A 19,637-nucleotide genomic window follows, 5' to 3' on the forward strand; every position below is an offset into this window, starting at 1 on the left:
TTCAAGCTAATTGTTAGGTCATTATTTAATAACTGAATTGTCAATGGATTTTCCGCAATTTCCCGATCATGACTACAAGCAGCAGGGGATGCTCACTCCTCCATTGCACCTGATCCCACCCGGTCCGTGTTTACTCTGTTTCAATTTTGTATCCCTAATAAACTTTTTAGCTTAAAACCGTAATCTCTATATATGTTACTAAAAAATTGAGAGGTACTGTTTCAATGTTATGTTTATATAATTTTAATAACTGAGACCCCTCTTCTTGATATCCATGGTACAACTTATCTAAATACCTCAAAGAGGGTATGAAATAATTCATTTATTAAACGCCACACGAATTCGAATGACACATGAAATTTGTTGATTATTTTATTACATTTTGAATATACAATTTATTTTAGTTGTATCTATTTTATTTTTACTAAAAATAATTTCGTAACTGCGGAGATAGATTTCAAAAAAGGAAGATGGCGACGAGGAATATGTGTCAAAGTAACAATTTAGTGTAAAATGATTCCTTTTCTTGTCACGCAAAGCAGATGTAATGAGTGAGAAGTCCATAGGGGCGAAAGGAAAACCGCCTGATAAGCAAGATGCTACAGCGGACGGAAATGCTCCAAATTCAAAGGAAAAAACGATTAATAATGTAAACGAAAATGCGTGCGGCGAGAAGTCCGAGCTACCCAAAATATCGGACAAACCGAAAGTGTTCGACAGAAAATCAGATTCGCGACCGAACATGAAAATCAACCCCATAAATAGCAGGAATGGTAAACTGAAAAGAGAAGATGACAAACGGTCTTCTTATCCAGCACGGAGTCCTCATTCTCGTGGTCGTCATTATGAAAAGTCAGATTCCAGAACATACCAGTCTTCATCCTTCAAGACTGAAGTTAAAAGATCAGGTAAGGTCCTTTTTCGTTAAAATCTCTTGTTTAGGCACCAGAATAACTTGGTTTGATTCTTCCATGTTTTGCCAAACATACAGGAAGGAAAATTGGTGCAAACTTCTCCTGGCAGAGGCCATGGACACCAATTTTTAAAAAATTCAATTCTGTTTGAATATTCAACGATCTGTCATTACAGACTGCATCATGACTACTGAACAATAGTTAATGCTCTCTAATAGAATGAGAATGTTATACTCTGTGACAGGTGTTATTTGTAACAGCTGTCCTTATCATCAGAGCTTACCTATGTGTTGACAATAATGGAGTACATGTACTTGTTATTTTTCCGTTGGATAAATGAAAGTCGTTTATTTTCCAATGTTTTGGTAAATATGATCTGAAATGAATGTGGCGAGTGTGTATTGCAATGGGCTGGAGATTTACATATCAAAGGATCTAGGTAATGATCATTCTGTATTATCCATAACTTGTGCACAGCTGTCTATGTTTAAAGTGAAAGTAGAAACAAAATATTGATTGTAGTACTATTTGTTAAATTTTAAATCATTTGTTCACAAGCTGTACAAAGGCTGTGGTTTTATTGGCTACAGATTCAACTAAGGCTTTCAATGATGACTCAAGGCTTTCTAAATACATCCGAAGAGTCGTTAGAGATGGGGATAAAGAAAGGAGAATCTCCTCTGCCAAACAGCTGCGAGATTATCTTCGTACCTCAGATGGGATAAAGGTAAAGAGAAATTTAATGTTTAAAAATATTATGCAAATGTTTTTAAATTCATGTTTATGTGCATAGTAAAAGAGGTATGTGCATGATGACACTTTATACATGTTTGCATTTTAAATAAGATTTTGATATTTCTTCAAAATTTGCAAAGAAATTCATCTGTGCAGAAGAATGATATCTAAAATGAAACAATAAAGTCCCAATTTATGTGTAATATTATTTGAGGGGATTTTTATAGATACTTAACCTTTGAGAAGTTCACCATCTGGTGTCTTAAAATGTTCATTTATTTCTTTAGAGGAGAGCGACTGAGGGAAATAGTGGGTCACTTTTGAAAAGACTTTTTTGACCTGATACCTACATGTCAATATGATATTATCGCTACACAAGATATGTAAAGTTTTCAGGGAAAGAACCATGCTCTTCCATAATACTCCATTGTTTAACATTTGTATATGTTTACTTTGATCCATTTGAAATTTTGGAATGTTTTGATATATTTTTGTTGTGTTTTAGACTGTTTATAAAGTATCAGAGGATGCCTGGACCTCATTACAAGATGTGTTCTATGAGAGGTAATATATTTTCAATATTCTCTCATTAAAATGAAAATTTATTAAAAGAAAAGCTTGTTGTAATATAAATGAAATTGAAGAAAATGTCTCACTGTATAGGAGATAAATTCATTGAGTTGTAATTTTCACATTTTTCCTCCTCTGAAACATAATTGTGGTTTGATAACTTCTCAGAATTAGTATAAATAAAAATTAAAGAAAAGAAGACAAATCAACCTCATTAGAGTTGCTTTCGGATTCTCAACAATATTCAAATAACCCAGAAGATTGAAACGAGTGTCATTTAAAACAGCATTTACAATAATATCTAGACCACGACTTAATCTCCCCATACAGTATTCAAAACATATCCTTCAGTACATTTCCATGAAATTTTGCTCTAGACCATCCCTGTGTCCAAAGGAAGTGAAAGTAGAAGTAGCCAAATGTGTGGGGATCATAGGAGGAATTATGGGCCATGATTCACAGAGGTACATGTACATAATGGAAATCTTTAAAAAAAGTTTACTACAGTAACATTTATAACCATATAAAAAAGTAATTAAATTTATATAGCTGAGGATCCAAGACGACCTTGCTATATCCATAAATTTGCAATATCCGTGTTCTTACTAAACAAGTTTTGCTGTTGAGTGCTTTAAATATATTTTATCTGAATATTTTTATCAAATTAATTATGCAAAGCAAACCTCTCCAAAGTTGATGTAACTCATTTATTTAAAACAACTATCCAATCATGTTACATCTAAGAAAAGCTCTAAAGTAAGTTTATTTGCCCTGCAATGAGCATCACATTGAATCAATGACCTTAAATCAATGGCTTGCATATTTTTTCAGATATTTTCAGTGGCTGTTCTGTCAAACAAACAACCTTGTGGATGATGACATTCGGTCATTGTTTATTGATGCCCTGTATGAAACCCTTCGGTACGATGAGAAGAAACAAGCAACTGCAAGTCTTATGCCTGTGAGTAAAGATTTAGTTTTGGAAGGAATTCACAGAATTTTGTTTGAAATTTACAAGGCATTTGTCCATAATTTTATACATCAATTTCAAAGGTTTTAATCATCTGATCATTGCTGAGCTTGTTTTCTTTGTATCCTTGTGGACCTTTATATGTTATAAATTAACTGTTAGATGGTGCAATCTTATGAATCTTTCTATGTATATAATTAGGTGGCTTTATCTGTTTATCAGATGGTGATGGCCAATGTCCAGACTCTACTGGAGAATGCAGACACACCAGATCTCCTGTGTTCAGTGGTCAACGTCATCTTACATATCGCCAAGAACTATCCCAATGTCTTCACATCTCACTTCAGGGTAAATTCTGCTCTTTGTTGGTATAGAGTGCACAAGATAAAAAATACACAAGTTACTTACAGTAGGTCACATATTAAAAATAATTTTGAAAGTCTTAACCACCAATCAGTTTAATGTAAATTTTTCAAAGTGTGTGAAAATTGAATATGGTCATCTAACCTGCAAGAAAGAATATACACGTGGGTAACCTGAAAAGTCACAGTGTGAAAAGAAGTTTTCATAGTGCACAAGAATATTGAGGGGAGGTATAAATTTGATAGCTAAAAAGTTTTGTCTAAAAATGTTTCTTCACTAATTGATCTTTTTTTTGTTTGTTCCAGGATACGGTAGACATTTTGGTGGGCTGGCACATTGACTCCACACAGAAGGATGCTCTGATTGAGTTCACGTCTAACGCTCTGATCGAGTTCCACCGGTACTGGGTTAATGACATCTCCTTCTCCACCACACTGCTGGGACAGTTCCTGGAGGACATGGAAGCTTATGCTGAGGTACTGAATCGCATTTTGAGATTTTTAAACTTTGGTGTCTGTAAATATTGGGATAGGTGGTAATTTTCCTCTTTATTTCTGTCTTTTTCAGTGGTAGGTAAAAAACAAGCCAAACCATCATTTTCATAATTATATAAACTTAATGTTAAGTGATTTTGAAACATGTTGCAGTTAAAAATATTCCAAGTTCTCTGTAATGCTCAGTTTAGAGTAGAATTTGATAAATGGCTGAAAAATATATGTAACTATACACCTCAGTTTATATTGAGGAGTCCAGATTTCTAAACCTCTTCATACTTAATTCCCAGGACCTGGCCTATGGTTGTGGAGACCAGAATTACCCTGAAGAAGAAGTTCCCATTCCTGAAGACTGCATCATCAAAATCGGAGCCCTCCTAAAAGTTTTCACAACAGTGGTGAGAAGTATGGGGGAGGAGTTCACCCCCAGCAAGCAAATCACACGGGAGTACATGTCTCAGGTTAGTTCCTAAACTCTCAATTTCTGAGTAGGATTTTAGATAAGATTCAGTGAAGGAGAGAAGATTTTCCGTGGGGTTGTTTCTCAAATACCAAGTATTTGGATTTCAGATTTTGGACCGAATTACTAAGAGTGTTGATACAGCCACCAGACACTACTTTTCAGAAGACATGGTCATTGAAGGTAAGACTTAAATAAAGACATTTAGAGATCAGCTTATACCCTCTATGAAAAATGTATTGGCCGATTCTTCCCTTCTTTTCTGTGAAAAAAGAAGAATAGAAAAGAAGGAAAGTAAAGTTTAAGAATGGAATTGATAAAAAACTTCAAGTATCAGAGCTTCCTAATCTGTAAGGCTCTTGGTCTGAACTATCAACAAGGAATGAGTGCACTTAAGTATGTCATTTGGAACCTTTTCAGCTACCCATTTTAAGCTTATCATTACAATACATCGCTTAATTAATCTATGATTAATGTGCAAGCATATGCTTTTGATATTTATTTCTAGAATTTTTTGTTATACATATTTCTATAATTACAGAAAATGTAATTGAAAAGAACATGTAAAAGCCTTAAATTCCGGAAATTTGAACGGGACCACTTTCGAATCTAAGGTATCCGCAAATAGGCTGAGACATTTAAACCGCATGGTTGTGGAATGTAAACATTAGCACATATGATTTTTTCGCATTGCGATTTGAAATGGAGAAGAGAGAGAGATCGTGTTGATTTGTTGATTTCATGGTGCACAATTATTAAATGATTCTAATGTTAAGGGATGGGGTAAATGGCCCTTATATAGAGGCGACATAAGCCTATACATGTACTTACTAATGACACTGTCAATACCAAAATTCTTTCAAAACACCCCTAATGAAAAGCATAAAGATAAATAGGAGACATATTATCCTCAAACCCTATTAAAATTTGTGCAAAAATCTCCCATAGTTTAAAGTTGGAAGTACGATAGATAATGTCACAACAGAGACTTAAACACAATGAAATTTTCAATGAAAGCGTTAGCGTATCGAACAGCAGAAGGTCACGTGAGAAAGGTGATTATAATATCAATCGTTGTTGCTCAGTGACCGGTTAATTCAGTAGCTATCTCGACCCTAGTTTGGGGACATTTTTTTGAAAATTAGATATGAGCCGCAACTTGGCCAACATTGTCCTTTGGATATGTATGAGTTAAAATACATATTCTGAGCAAATAAGAAAAATGGCCAAGTTGCGGCTCGATGTAAACAAAGTCATTGAAAACTGGTATGCATATGAATAACAATAGAAATGAGACAAAACTGTTAGACCCCCGTCTCAAAAGCTAGTGTCGTTCAGCATTAGTTAATACTTTCATGCAATATAATATACCAAAACCTACTCTTATGACATTGTTTAATACCTATAAAACATAAATTTAATGAATTCTGGAATTTTATTTTGTGCAAAACATCGGGATCCAACTCTCATTGCTTAAATGCACTCATTCTTTTGCTATTTCTAGGCATAATAGTTTTGAATTAAAAAAAACCATAATACTTTATTGTATAAATTAATTCCACTTTTGACCTCTTTTCTCTATCTAGCCAATGCCTGTATCCTGATTTTGATTGGTCAGCTGAGGTCAGAGGTCGTCCACAGTGAGGAGCCGCTGTTATCATTCTTATTGTATCAGATCTTCACAGAGAGGCTCGTCTCCTACCGATTCATCACCTCCATTCTTACTGTCTGTCAGAAGGTAATGTGTCATATTTAACTTTACAATACTGTATAATCATCAGTAAATTGTCATTTTATTTATCACATGCTTTCATATAGAATATTGATAAAATGAAAAAAAAGTTGAATAAGTTTTTATCCTGTGAATAATTGAAGTAAAGAATGTAAATTCAATTGACAGGTGATTGAGACATTTGGAATTCAGTTACCTGTGAACTTTGTGAGTCAGCTATTCTCTCCAGGATCAATGCTACGGAAATATCGCTTCTGCCACAGTGAACAGGTAAATTAAATTTCTTGTAACACTTAAATATAACTGACTTACTATGATAATTTTTTTTACTTAACAACAAATATAATTCTGTAAGTTTTGAATATCTATATTTTTGTTTTTTACAGATAATACAACAAGTATTGGCTCTGTATCATGATGTCATGGTGTTAAAGAGCGTACCACTGTTGGAGGAGTCCTTTAAGTAAATAATGTATTTATATCCACTCAAGGAAACCGTGAAGACAGTTTTCAAAAGTAATCTTTAAATAAGCAATCATTTTACTGTCAGCTTACAAACTTTGCTTCTTTTTGCAGGTATGTAGTTGGAGACCTTCAGCGTGCTTTTAACACCTTACTACAAGCAGCTGGCCAGAAGACGGAGAAAAGCGTCATTCCTAGTAATCCCTACGCTGATGTTGTGTACAGCGTCTCAGAAGCAGAATCAGTCTGTATCTTCAATCTGTGTGCCCTGGCTGAAATTGGAAACACCAAGAGCAATTTGATTGCTGTAAGTAGACATTCCGCTCTTTTTGATAATCTTTGAAGTATTCCCTCAAATTTTGTTCCATTGAAATTTTCAATTGTTATGCGATATCAAATTTATAAAATTTAGGAAGAAAGTTCTCATTACAAATTTTTTTTTTTTGCTTTATCACAGATGTGGGCCTTGTCCCCCAGTATATTTGACCTCGTTAGTAAACACCTGAGCCCCCTGGATGAGGTCGTATCCGATGTCTACCCAGCTGTACAGTATGCTCTCCTCAACACCCTGTTTTCTCACTGCTCCAGGTAATATTCTACAAAGTGGCATCAACCTTAATGACATAAACTTAATATTAACTTTGAAATTTTTACTTATTATTAACATTGAAGTTTTTGTCATTATTTTTATTGTTAGAGTAAAACAATCCCCCCAAAATCTTTTTTAACATGAAACATCTCATCCACCTACATATACAAGTATATAGCAAATAAGTTTGATTTTTAGAAATTTCACTTTGTCTTGATGAAAGTCATATACATGTATAAGTGGAAGCTTATACTGTAAAATCACATATTTTCGAGGGGTCAAATTTTCATGGTTTGTTGAAAATATATTGATTCATGGGAAATTGATTTCATGGTTGATGAATTGTTCAGTAATGATATATGTGAAAAATTGAATTTCGTGGTGGACATAAATTTGTGGGTCTCTTCATACCTTGAAAACCACAAAAATTAAACCCCCCAACAAAATAGTGATTTCACAGTAGTTAACAAGATGAAAACAGGCTACACTTGTTTCTGTCATTATCTAATTAGCTGTCTCAATTTATAAGATGTACCTGTTTTTCAGACATGGTAACTTTGTGTCCAGTAGCAGTCTGATTATGCAGACCCCCAGACTGGATGGCTCCCTGATGGCCAATGTAAACCCCACCACAGCAGGGAACTTCACACAGATCCTGAAGCTGCTAGCAGGGCTCCTAGCCCAGGGACATGCCTCTTATGACAGCAGGTAAACAGAACTTCGAGAAATTAAATGTAATCAAAACACATTTGTGATGTTCAATCAATGCTTCATTTTATGGGGTGTTGCTTCCCTCACTGACCAGTGTTATACGAAATGAATCAAATATTTTGTTTACAGTATCCAATTTTGTTTTACCAGTAATTTTAAATTTTGGAATTTTTATATTAGAATTATATAACCTTTAAAAAATATGCAACTTTTGTGAAGTTCATAAAATCATAACTTTTTTTTGAGAAAGTTTTAAAATACAGTTTTACTGTATGTTGCTTTAACTGTATATAGGGAAAAGTCAGTGGAGATATAATATGAAACCAATTTTCTGATTTAAACATGTGCAGGGCTAGATTTAAAGATATTGATCTAACTATTTATTTTTATAAGATGCCTAGGATTGAAGTGGATTGCAGATATAATTGGCAGTCTTCAAACCAACCCACACATTTTCTCCTCAGATGAGTTCACTAATGTCATCAGATACATTACACAGCTGGGTAAGTCATAGAGTGAGTGAATTTCCTTTGTTGTGGAACAAGGTAGTTTGATTTTCATGTAAAAATTGAGAGAAAAAACTTTAGTCCAATAATTCTTTTTTAAGGTCACCATAATGACTTCTGCATCTCCATGTGTGTGTGTAAATGTTTACAAAACATCTATAAAATCAACAGCAATCTGCCAATCAGCTTGATTCAAAGGTAGGCTTTCCTATATGTAGAATCTTGTTTGTAAACGCACAAAAATTCTCTTTGTTGGCTTGTTCATTTGCTTTGAGAATTAATATACATAATGTACATGTATTTGTATAATGAAGGGTTGTATACCATTTCAGTGCTCTGAAGCTAAGTGTGTACAAATTGTCAGATGTGAGGTCAGAGGTCAGGGAGGGTTACCTAAATCTTCTTAAAGTCCTGCCAGTCAATGTCACTACAAGGTAATGTCAAAGGTCAAGTCTGGAAAGGAGCAAAACTACTTGATATGTTGCTTCCAACAACTGCCACACCTTAATTTTAGATTTTGACATTTGTAACAATATTTAGACTTTCCCTTTAATTTATTATTTGGGTACATGTTTGATTGGTAAAAACTGGTGATATTATCAAGTAGTGTTGTTTCTCTCTATCCAAGATTCATAAACAAATCTTTTTCATGGTTATTTCAGGTTATACAGCCTGTTACACCTGGGAGATGACAATGATCAGTCCATCAGTATACAGGAGGGAGCGGAGGGGGTCACCGCCGCATGGCTAGCCCGGCGGGCTCACATCAGCCGCATCCCTAACGGAGAGTTTCAAGCTGTCAACTTCAGACAGATCATGGCCTACATACTGCATGAAACTCAGCCCATGTATGTAAACTACAGTTTAACTGTGATTGATGACTTTTTGTGTGATGAAGGATTGTGTGATGGGAATGTTAATTTTGTTTGTTTTTTGGTTTTCAGCCAATCAGGAAGTTGGAATTGGTTGGAGGCCATGTTTTACAGCTGTCAGGATGCTTCTCGCGATAACAAAATGATGGAGTCATTCAGGATGTCAAATTTTGTAAGCTAATAAATTAAGGGAATTTTAAAAAGATTTATAAAAACTTTTTTTTTAAATCAGTTCATGGCTGCAGAAATTAATGAACAGTAAATAAAAAAGAATTGTTTGAAAATCAGCTGATTTTGGTTCTCCCTGTGACAGGTGGATAATAATGAGGCGATGCTGTGGTTTTGGGCCACATGGGAGTCGGCCCAGTACTGTGTGTTGAACAGACTTAGAACACCCCTCGGGAAGCCCCAGGACACCTTTACCTCCATAGAGGGGGTACTGAAGATGTTTGCTAAAGAGCTGGATAAACCAACTGATGAGAGAAATGACATCAATAAAACAGAGCAAAAGAAAGGTAACAAATGTTGTGTCTGATAACAGTTCTGTTACAATAGTCATTGAAATGACAGGTATATTCTAACAATTTATGTAATTTACTACACATGTCAATTTCCACAATACAGCATTAAGAACTACAAAATGTTGTTTTACTGATGAAATATAATTTAATCGTCTGTTTATATCTGAAGGAGTGAAAAATGATGATCTGTCCAGCCATTTAAGAGTTCACCTCCTTCTACAGTTCATGGAACATCTGGAAAAGCTTCTGTATAATGCTTACGAGGGATGTGCCATGGCCATGCCAATGTCTCCAAAGGTACAGGAATTTACGAAAATAATTTGTCAAAAAATACATTGAAACTTGTGTAATCAGCTGTGTATTCCAAAATCTTGCCTAATATAAGGTAATTTTCAAGGTTTTCAATAATTTATAAAAATTGCTAAAAATGTTGTCAAATCTAGCCAAGTCCTTTGGAACTAGTGATTTCGGGATTAGACAAGTTTTACTTTATTCTTACTGTGTTGATAGTGGGTATGCTATCTCCACTTTAAAAGTGCAGGTAGAATGTGTGAATAGTGAAAGTAAAACGTGGTCTGTTCTCAATTGTAGAGCGTGAGGACATTCTTCCGGACTAACAAGGGCACCTGTTTGGAGTGGTTATCTCGGATCCGCTCCTCTGTTATTAAGATCGCCCTACACAATGGCATGCCAGCCCTAGCTGTTAGACAGTGTCATCAACTGCTGCAGGAAATGAAGGAAAACAACACACTTCAGGTGAGTTTACTAATGATTCTGGGTGTTTGTTGAAAGGAGAAGGGTGGGGACTTTTGTTTTGCTTTTGTTGCAAGGTCCGTATTTAATATTGTAGAATAATGATAATTTTTATATTAAAGATGTGGTACATAAACATATTTCTTTGGTCTTTTTAACATGCTGTAGAAGTGCAAATATAAAAAGTTTAAAGTGGCATGGAATGTATTTTCACATACTTAAGCTAACAGAGCAGTTTTCCTGCACTGTAAATCTTGGTAGATCATTGGTTCTAAAAACTCATAATTTTTAAGCTAATCGGTAGTGTGAACATTTTGTAGTTTTTTAGATGGATGTACATATATTCCATAAACTTTGTAGAATTCAATTTACACATGTGCATTGTATATAATTTATATTTTCCATGTGTTTATTATAGGGACTTGAGTTTGAGCAGACAGTCCTGTATCTAGTGAAGGCTTTAGGAGAACTGAAGCAGGGGGATGCTATCATGGGAGTATACAGCTGGTGTAAAGAACAGACAGGCAAAAAATTCCTCTGGATCAAAGCTCTGGTGGAAAAAGCTTCTGGAAAGTAAGTATAGACACAACTAAGGGAACAAACATTTGATATGACATTAAGCATTTTACAGACATAAATCCCCTTTTCAGTATGCTAGCAATATTGTAGTTTAACTTTATGAAACACCACTCAAATAAACCCATAGTTATTGGTCATTCTGAATTGCACTGTTGCTTGTACATTTAAAATTTATTCAATTTTCAAGGTATGAAAGTGCTGCCAAAGAACTGAGGAGTGTGCTGAAGTTGATGGTATCTTCAGATTCGGAGAAAACCGACTCTCCCCGAGAAGACCTGACAAAGATGGAGATGATCATGCCGAAGAAGATCACAGGAATCCTGAGTAAACAGTCACCCTTCCCTCAGCCTGATAGCAACCTACCAGTGTTAAAACTCCATTTCGTAGTGACCCAGGTAACAAAATAATTTAAGTCAGTCTTTTAATTGTTAAAAAAAAAAAGAAGAGTTTGGGAAGCCAGTATATACATGTATATATTAAAAAAAATCTGTATCATGCTGAAATTAGCTTTTTCTCCATGAAAGTTGAAATCTATGGATAATTATTTATATCACTTTTTTGCAGGTGTTTGATTGTTATGAGAAGTTACATGATTGGGAATCAGTGATGGAATGGCAGGATACAATGTTAGAATACAGACAGAATTACAGTCAGCTACAGACAGCCTTCTACTCTGATATAGACCTCAACTACATCAGGTAGGATTAACATAGACCTCAACTACATCAGGTAGGACTAGATTACAGACAGAAGCTGTAACAATAGACCTTAGTTAGTCAGATATATGGCCTGTGTTATATGATGTTCACTTAGGGCTATTCCAGAAAAAAATGTATGGGAGGGTTGGACGGCACTTCATATATTTTTGTGTGGGTGATGGGGACTGGAGCAATTAAATTTGCATGGGTGGTTGTCTTCATCCGATATATTTTTAGATGGGTGGTTGCACTTACCCTCACAAATAATCAATTGCAAAGACTTCCTTCCTTTTCATTTTGTATAAGCCAGTAAATATTGATACATGTATTTATTTAAAAAAAAACAAACGTCCTAAACCGTTGAGAAGTGTGTTTACATCGAAAGTGAAAGTAGAATCGAACAACCCGGAAACAAGGGCAGATAATTATAAAAGCACATGGTGTAATGACAGTGGAGGATTGGGACACGATTTCTTTATGTTCTTTGTTGCTTTCAGCTTAAGTTTCACTCCAGCAAATTATTCAAACGTGATTACTTGGTTAATTGAATGATATTAGAAACAATCAGAGAGATCGTTTGATTAAAACCGAAAGTAGAAAAAACGTATCTGATAATAAACATTTTAGAGCATGACTGTGGAGTTTGCAAGTCAAATATTTTACTTTATACCAAACACAGAGTGAAATAATGTTTATATATAACAGGGTTTGCAACAATATGTACATGTATTATGTCAATACATACCCATCCTTAACCTGTTGAGTGTTACCTCGAATACATTTCAATTTTTAACCCGGCCATAACATACAAATGAATTTTAAAAATTTAAAAATATACTTCAGAAACAAGTGCCTGCACGGTTGTTAGGTGGGATTGAGATTTCATTTTCTTTCACGTCCCACTAAACAGACAATGCCCTTCATAACTACAAAACTTTAGTGGCCCCCCCCCCCCAAAAAAAAAACCCAAAATAAACAGAAACCTATAGGCTATAGCAGGAACTCTGGACTTAACTAAAAAAAAATAATAAGCTGATTGTAAAATCTTACAAAACTTTTGTTTCTGTTAAAATTTGCATAAAGATATCTTTCTAAATTGTTTTCAAAAAAGATTAAAACTAATTTTCAAAGTAATGAAAAAATGAAAGTTTTGTGCATAATATTTAGATTTGCATCATATTTATTTTGTTTCTTTTTAAATGAGTCTATTGTTTGGATACATCCCAAAAGCGAACACTCATTTCAAGTTGCATAAAGTGCAAATGCTTGAAAAAAGTAACGGCACATAAAATTTTATTTTATATATACATGAAAATAACTTAAAACACATTTCTTGAAAAAATTGTTTTAAATTTAGATGGGTGGTTGTATTAAAGGCATTTTTAATTTGATGGGTGGGGGGGGGGGGGAGAAAGCAATTAAAAATGTATGGGTGGTGGGGTAAAAATAAAAGTGCCTTCCAACCCCCCCATACATTTTTTTCTGGAATAGCCCTTAGTTAAAAAAAATCTCGGAACTCAGTTTTATCTGAAGTCAAGATGTGATTGAACTATCATAAATGTAAAAGTTATTACTATTATGACTGTCAAACTTGAACTATACTCTTTTGCTGAAAGAAAGTTAGTTATATGTAGTATTTAACACACTCTCTCTAATCGTATGTTTACTATTTGTATCAGAGCTCTGTCAGCTTTTGAGGAGGGGGACTTTGCAGAGGTTCGAGAGAAACTAGAGCTTGTTCCGGGATCCTCCCTGTCTGAGATTAACATCAGTCCCCAGTCCTACAGTCAGTGGAGCCCCAGGGAGAAGCTTGACCTGATCAACAGACAGTTTATCAGGCTGACCACCCACTGTCAGGACTCCAAGTCATCAAGCAGCAAGTAAGAATACAGGACACATAATGTAGGGCAATTTTGAGCCAACTTTCTTTTATGACTGTATTTTTCAAACACAAACTGTGGAATCCACTCTTTTTTTAAAAGGGGAGGGGGTATCTTCATGGGCAATCAAAATTTTTCTGGTATCGGATGTCATTTTGTGGGTAACTGGTGTATAAGGAAGATTTAATGAACCAGTGCAGTTACAGGGTTATCATACATGAGAATGAAACTTATGGGTAAAGGTGACCCATGAAATCCACAAATATTGGGTTCCATATGAACAACGATGAATCCTCAAAATAACGCATTTATTTCAGCCAGTGGGAAACTGTAACTAATGAAAGCATCTTCTTTTGTCAGGACTGATATTTCTAAATGCCTGAGTCATGTAGAGAGCCTGGAGGAGAGTGTGTTAAGAGTGGCCTCCCTTGAGTGGCCTGTCCTTGTGGCCCAGAGAGCCTTAACTCACCTCTGTACCACCACAGTCCTGAGGAGACAGATAGAGGACAAAAAGTCAAAGGTGGGTTGGTTGGATGAAGTTCCACAGTGTGTGACAGGAGTATTTTTGAAGCTTGAAATTATTAGCTGAAAGAAAGGCATAGAATTGAAGTGCAGTTGGTCAAAGAGGAAAAATTTGAAGTTTGTCAAAGAGAAACAATATTCAGCTATGGTTTTAGTGCAGAAATACCTTTGAAAAATCAATGCGTTGTATTTGTTCAAAAATGGGTCGGATAACATGCAACTGTTTGGTTACAGGTGATTCTGCTACCCCTGAGTGAGGATTATGGCATGGATCCCGATGAACATGACATCACCTCATACCTTCACTTACAAAGACTACTGGATATACAGACACAAAATACAGCTCCAGAAAAAAAGTCCAGTAAGCTTCGTAGACTTGCTGAATAGTCTGTCTTTATGCTGTTGAATGAGTACTCTGCTTCTATCAGACATGAGTGTTTATTTTGACAGGTCTGACAAACCAGATTTTGAAGATCCAGCTCTCCACAGCTAGCCTGGCCAGGAAACAGGGTAACTACAACCTGGCTGAGAGTGTCCTACTGTCCCAGATTGACACTCTGGTCAAACCTAACATGGAGAATGGGAAGATCGCCCCTGAGGGACTGCTACAGGCCCTGTCTGTTCTACAGAGTAACACCAAGGCAGCCAGTCAGCTGGAAATCCTGGAGGTGGAGCGAGAAGGAGCTAAACTTCTCCACAGCATGTCACAGCAGAAAGAGAGCATTGACGTTCTGTCCAGCAGTATTGTGGGTTTTATCTGTGCTGACTTAAAGAATGACAAGAAAGAGAAGGAGATGCTGGAGAGCTGTAATCAGCTGTGTGGGAAGTCCCTGCTGACCCTGGTCAAGTGGCTACAGCTGGACTATAAGAACCTGTCTGCGGTCCTGACCCAGACCCCCGGGGAGGAGGGTGTGCTGGGAGGGAACCTACAGCTCCTGATGGAGACCGAGGCCAGGGCCGCACAGCAAGGCATGGGACTGGTCATGGAGGAGAACAGTAAGCTGGGGTTTTATAGTGCTTTTATTTTCATCTTTATAAGTCATCTGAATAGCTCAGGTATTCTATAGTGCCTTCGAAAATAATATTCATTTGTGGACATTGAGCAAGTAGACTAAATGCATGGTTGCAAAAACTATTTGGTCTTATACTATGAGGTCAGAGTTCAATTCCAGGTGGAGTTTTGTGGGTCACATAAAAAATACATGATACTTAGCTGACCTTCAACCCTGTGGGTCTCTTGTTCAATGTTGGTTTCTGTTTGTAAAGTAAAATGCCTCATTAGTTTGACATTTGTTTGTAGACATCAGTATAGGAGAGAGTGCCATTGTGAGTGACACGGACAGTCTGATAGGACGACTACTTCACCTCAGTACTATTGAGTGTCCGACGCTGAGCAAGGCGTGGTTTACACTGGCTGGGTGGTGCTATAAATGGGGGCGCAAGTCTGTAGACAATGCCAGGTAGTTTAACACAATCCGTGAGATTTAATAAAAATTAATTCCAAGAATCTTTATATACAATGTAATTGACATTGTAAATGAGATATGTCAGTCATTAAAGTTTTGGTGTATTTTCTACACTTTTTCATTGTCAATTATGCTGTAATGCTTACAGTATTCAAATTACTACTTCAACAGAATTCTGAATTTTATTTTTACCCCATAAAGTGAAAAATTTAGTTTATTCTTGGGCAAGGTCATCTGAAATTCTTAATTTTTTTTAAAGATTAAAGTTAGATAGAGGAACTTGTAAATGAAGTAAGCAAGAAGCCTTCATTTCCATAGTATTTATCTCTGTGGACCAGAGTTGCACTACACCTTGACCCTTGCTTATTATGCTTTTCTTCAAGAAGTTGGCGAATCATTTGTTTATACATATTCCTTTTATTTTACAGCCATGGATTTGTTGACCTTTTAAGTGAAGAAATAGAGGAAGTGAAAGCTGTTCTGCCCAAGGTAAGATCCATGTAAGCTTCCATGAGGTGTTTTCCCAACCAAATGCACAAAAAACAGTGGATTAACAGCTAGTGTGGATTTCTTGTTTATAGGGAACAAGTTCGGATGATACAGGGAAGGTGTTGAGTGTACTCAGTCAGATCCACACCCTGGATAACAGTGAGGAGGACATCTGTGAACAGGATCAGGTAGGAACATGCCACACTTCACTGGAGATTCCTTCTCACATCAGCACATACATGTATACATTTAATTAGACCAGAATTCATGAATTATTATAGGAATATCAAATACTGTAAACCAACTTTTATTTGCGACAACTTTATTTCGCGATTTACCGGGAGTAAAGTAGTTCGCGACGATTAATTTTCGCGACCAAGCCTTTTTGGAACTGTTTTTAATAGAAAAAGAGACAGTAAGGACCCATTCGCGGCGAGAAATATTCGCGATTACGAGGCTCTCGCGAAAATTTCTCGCACGCGAATAAAAGTTGGTTTACAGTAAATAGTTGTTGCTATTGTATCTGTAAGACGTTTTCATTTTAAATATAAGATTTAAGTTAAGTCATGAAGATTTCCAGCTATTTTTCAAGCACATGTACATAGAAAATAGCTGCTATTTACATCTCCTTACCTATTCCATACTTGCTGAAATTAGAATTTATGTATGTTTTATAAATTTCAAATGCATAATTTTTGCTGTTTTATTTTTAATACAAATTCGGTCATGAAGTTTTCAGCTTGTTTTCAAGCAAATATGTAAGAGGAAAACTTAGGCATATCCTTCACTGAATATGCATTTCTTGCTTTGTCAATGCCTAACAAATTCCTGTGTTTCTTTAGGGCCAGTATGATGATGGGGCGGAGACTACACGCCGTCAGCTGTTGGCCTGTGGTCAGTCTCTACAGACCGCTGGTGACCAGTGTATAGAGGGTCTTCTGACCATCTGGAGAGGAATCGTCCACAGAGTGTACCATTACTATCAGCTGTCAGCCAAGGCATACTTCACCTACTTACAACTTAATGGAAAGGTCAGTAGGTTAAATATAAAGCTATTTTGTAAATGAAATATCTATTAAAGGTGTTGATAATCATGAACACTGCAATAGAATTTCTATGAATGATGTTGAAATACACTGCAGTCCAATGTATTTCAGGCTAAATCAGAGAGAAGCAATGAGGATGGTAATGTTATAGCTACTCTACGATTGCTGAGACTGCTGGTGAAACATGCGTGGGAGTTACGTAACGTTTTGGAATCGGGACTAGCTAGCACACTCACCACTCCTTGGAAAGGTACATGTAATTTTCAGTATGAAAGGAGATGTTTACTTATGTATTGAGCTATAAATGCTTTGGTCTGTTACTTTTTTCTGCATTAGTTAGGAACAGTACTGTGCAAACATAAATGTATTGTTTGTTATTATACACAGGAATTATACCTCAGTTGTTTTCCCGTCTGAGTCACCCCGAGTTGTATGTCAGACAGAGTATCTCCGACCTTTTGTGTCGCGTGGCCCATGATGCACCTCACCTGATCGTATATCCAGCAGTCGTGGGGTCCTCCTCTAAAATGGACGACACAGACACCAAGAGAGAAGGTATTTATTTGAAATATGCATTTAAACTACTATGTTAACTACATATTATGATTTTAATATGAAACCTATAATGAGTATGCATATCACTTACAAATGGAATTGTCTTCTTTATCAGGATTACTGAACGAGTATCTGACAAAACAGCTGGATGAGGAGGAAGATGAAGACAAGTCACAGGGGGAAGACAGTGAAGAGGGGGATGTCACCAACACAATGTTACAGAACTGTCTAGCTTCCATCGTGGAGGCCCTGTCTTACAACAATCCTGTGTAAGTATTGGTAAAGTAACTCTTCTGGGCATTTACTCATGTTTGCTATAGGAAACAGTCTTCATAATGAAGTCACTGCTATTTACATGGGAAACATGTAAAATTTTTTTGAAAAATCTTGTGGGGGGGTGAGGGGGTATTCATTTTTAATTTAATATTTTTTGAAAATGCAAATTCTTTTTTATAATGTGTTGAGATATATACATGCACATATTTGATCAGTTTTGTACGTATTCTTTTAGTATGATTCGTGAGGTGAAGCAGCTTGTACATGAGCTGAGAAGGATCACGCTGCTCTGGGACGAGCTGTGGCTGGGAACCCTCAATCAACAGCATATTGACGTCACCAGGAAGTTACAACAGCTGGAGGCAGAGGTCAAAAAGGTCATGAACAACTCCAGTCTTACCAAGGATGAGAAGATGGCAATTATCAGAGAAAAACACAGAACTATCATGAAACCTGTAATTATTTTAAAGAATTTCTCACTTGTAAAGAAAAATATTGTATTGTTTGAAGTGCAGTAATGCTTATCATAGATATGAAGTACTAGTAGAGGTATTTATCTTTTTCTTTCCAGACACTGTATACTTTGGAGAGATTACAGGAAATTACATCACAGGAAGTAGAAACACCACATGAGCAATGGTTTCAGGAGAATTATGGGAAACTCATCACCATGGCAATGGACAGACTGATGAATCCGACCAATCCTAACCATCCTAGCAGTAGCTGGCAGCCATTCAAACAGGTAACCTGAAGATTGCTCTGTTAAAGTGTTTAACTGTAGGTCCAGTCCCTCATTAATTGTATGTGTATACTTGATAAGCCAAATTCAATCAAAATTTAGTAGCTTCATAGGAAATAAAATGATCTACATGTACGAGGTAAATCTATTTTTCTTTTTTTTTACCCCCCAGCTCCACAGTAGCTTACAGCAGAGAGCTCAGAAGAGGAGCAGTCTGATTCTAAAGATGGAAAGAATCAGTCCCAAGCTACAAACCCTCAAGTCCACAGTCATCCCCATGCCAGGCCTGGGAATGTCAGGAAAGGTATACCTGTAATCTGTTACCTATAGTCTGGTTAATGGAGATGCTGGTCTGTTTGACATACAACTGTCCTAATATTTCATTTGTTTTGTGTAGGTTGTCACTATCGAGTCAGTTTCCAATACAGTGCAGATTTTGCCTACAAAAACCAAACCTAAGAAGCTGATGCTACTAGGTTCTGATGGAAAAAGGTTAGTTTAAATTTTTTATCAGTTTTACTTTAATACATGTTGATTTGTGTAATAATATGCATAATAAATTAATCACCCTTTGTTACGCCTCATTTCAGATACCCTTATCTGTTCAAAGGACTAGAGGATCTGCATTTGGATGAGAGAATCATGCAGTTTTTAGGAATAGTGAATAACATGTTTACTAATGACAACAGGTATCATTTTTAGCAAATAATTTCTATGTGCAGTCAAACATTTTGC

At 36.0% G+C, this 19,637-nt stretch overlaps 1 protein-coding gene across 2 annotated transcripts in view; it reads left to right on the forward strand.

Annotated features, from left to right (window-relative positions):
- Window positions 1–440: 440 nt before the first annotated feature.
- The window catches only part of LOC134251980 (serine/threonine-protein kinase SMG1-like), a 34,602-nt gene continuing 15,405 nt past the window's right edge, over window positions 441–19,637 (forward strand). For both annotated transcript variants that reach the window (XM_062734383.1, XM_062734382.1), the window contains exons 1-42: window positions 441–908; window positions 1,505–1,641; window positions 2,155–2,213; window positions 2,597–2,683; window positions 3,051–3,180; window positions 3,412–3,537; window positions 3,858–4,028; window positions 4,337–4,507; window positions 4,617–4,689; window positions 6,093–6,244; window positions 6,407–6,508; window positions 6,625–6,701; window positions 6,815–7,007; window positions 7,158–7,288; window positions 7,836–7,997; window positions 8,394–8,503; window positions 8,608–8,704; window positions 8,839–8,940; window positions 9,169–9,354; window positions 9,451–9,550; window positions 9,692–9,893; window positions 10,069–10,196; window positions 10,491–10,655; window positions 11,071–11,225; window positions 11,419–11,626; window positions 11,796–11,929; window positions 13,609–13,809; window positions 14,170–14,329; window positions 14,566–14,692; window positions 14,782–15,327; window positions 15,632–15,791; window positions 16,226–16,286; window positions 16,379–16,474; window positions 17,129–17,317; window positions 17,444–17,582; window positions 17,720–17,887; window positions 18,003–18,156; window positions 18,399–18,618; window positions 18,735–18,905; window positions 19,075–19,206; window positions 19,300–19,394; window positions 19,493–19,591. In XM_062734383.1, coding sequence (XP_062590367.1) covers window positions 548–908; window positions 1,505–1,641; window positions 2,155–2,213; window positions 2,597–2,683; window positions 3,051–3,180; window positions 3,412–3,537; window positions 3,858–4,028; window positions 4,337–4,507; window positions 4,617–4,689; window positions 6,093–6,244; window positions 6,407–6,508; window positions 6,625–6,701; window positions 6,815–7,007; window positions 7,158–7,288; window positions 7,836–7,997; window positions 8,394–8,503; window positions 8,608–8,704; window positions 8,839–8,940; window positions 9,169–9,354; window positions 9,451–9,550; window positions 9,692–9,893; window positions 10,069–10,196; window positions 10,491–10,655; window positions 11,071–11,225; window positions 11,419–11,626; window positions 11,796–11,929; window positions 13,609–13,809; window positions 14,170–14,329; window positions 14,566–14,692; window positions 14,782–15,327; window positions 15,632–15,791; window positions 16,226–16,286; window positions 16,379–16,474; window positions 17,129–17,317; window positions 17,444–17,582; window positions 17,720–17,887; window positions 18,003–18,156; window positions 18,399–18,618; window positions 18,735–18,905; window positions 19,075–19,206; window positions 19,300–19,394; window positions 19,493–19,591 — 6,437 coding nt within the window. In that variant the 5' untranslated portion in view covers window positions 441–547. The remainder of the gene's footprint in view (window positions 909–1,504; window positions 1,642–2,154; window positions 2,214–2,596; window positions 2,684–3,050; window positions 3,181–3,411; window positions 3,538–3,857; window positions 4,029–4,336; window positions 4,508–4,616; window positions 4,690–6,092; window positions 6,245–6,406; window positions 6,509–6,624; window positions 6,702–6,814; window positions 7,008–7,157; window positions 7,289–7,835; window positions 7,998–8,393; window positions 8,504–8,607; window positions 8,705–8,838; window positions 8,941–9,168; window positions 9,355–9,450; window positions 9,551–9,691; window positions 9,894–10,068; window positions 10,197–10,490; window positions 10,656–11,070; window positions 11,226–11,418; window positions 11,627–11,795; window positions 11,930–13,608; window positions 13,810–14,169; window positions 14,330–14,565; window positions 14,693–14,781; window positions 15,328–15,631; window positions 15,792–16,225; window positions 16,287–16,378; window positions 16,475–17,128; window positions 17,318–17,443; window positions 17,583–17,719; window positions 17,888–18,002; window positions 18,157–18,398; window positions 18,619–18,734; window positions 18,906–19,074; window positions 19,207–19,299; window positions 19,395–19,492; window positions 19,592–19,637) is intronic.

Source organism: Saccostrea cucullata, unplaced genomic scaffold (assembly GCF_032062105.1).
Source record: "Saccostrea cucullata isolate Sc308-1 unplaced genomic scaffold, CSIRO_AGI_Scuc_v1 ctg1974, whole genome shotgun sequence".
Classification (NCBI taxonomy): Eukaryota; Metazoa; Mollusca; class Bivalvia; order Ostreida; family Ostreidae; genus Saccostrea; species Saccostrea cuccullata.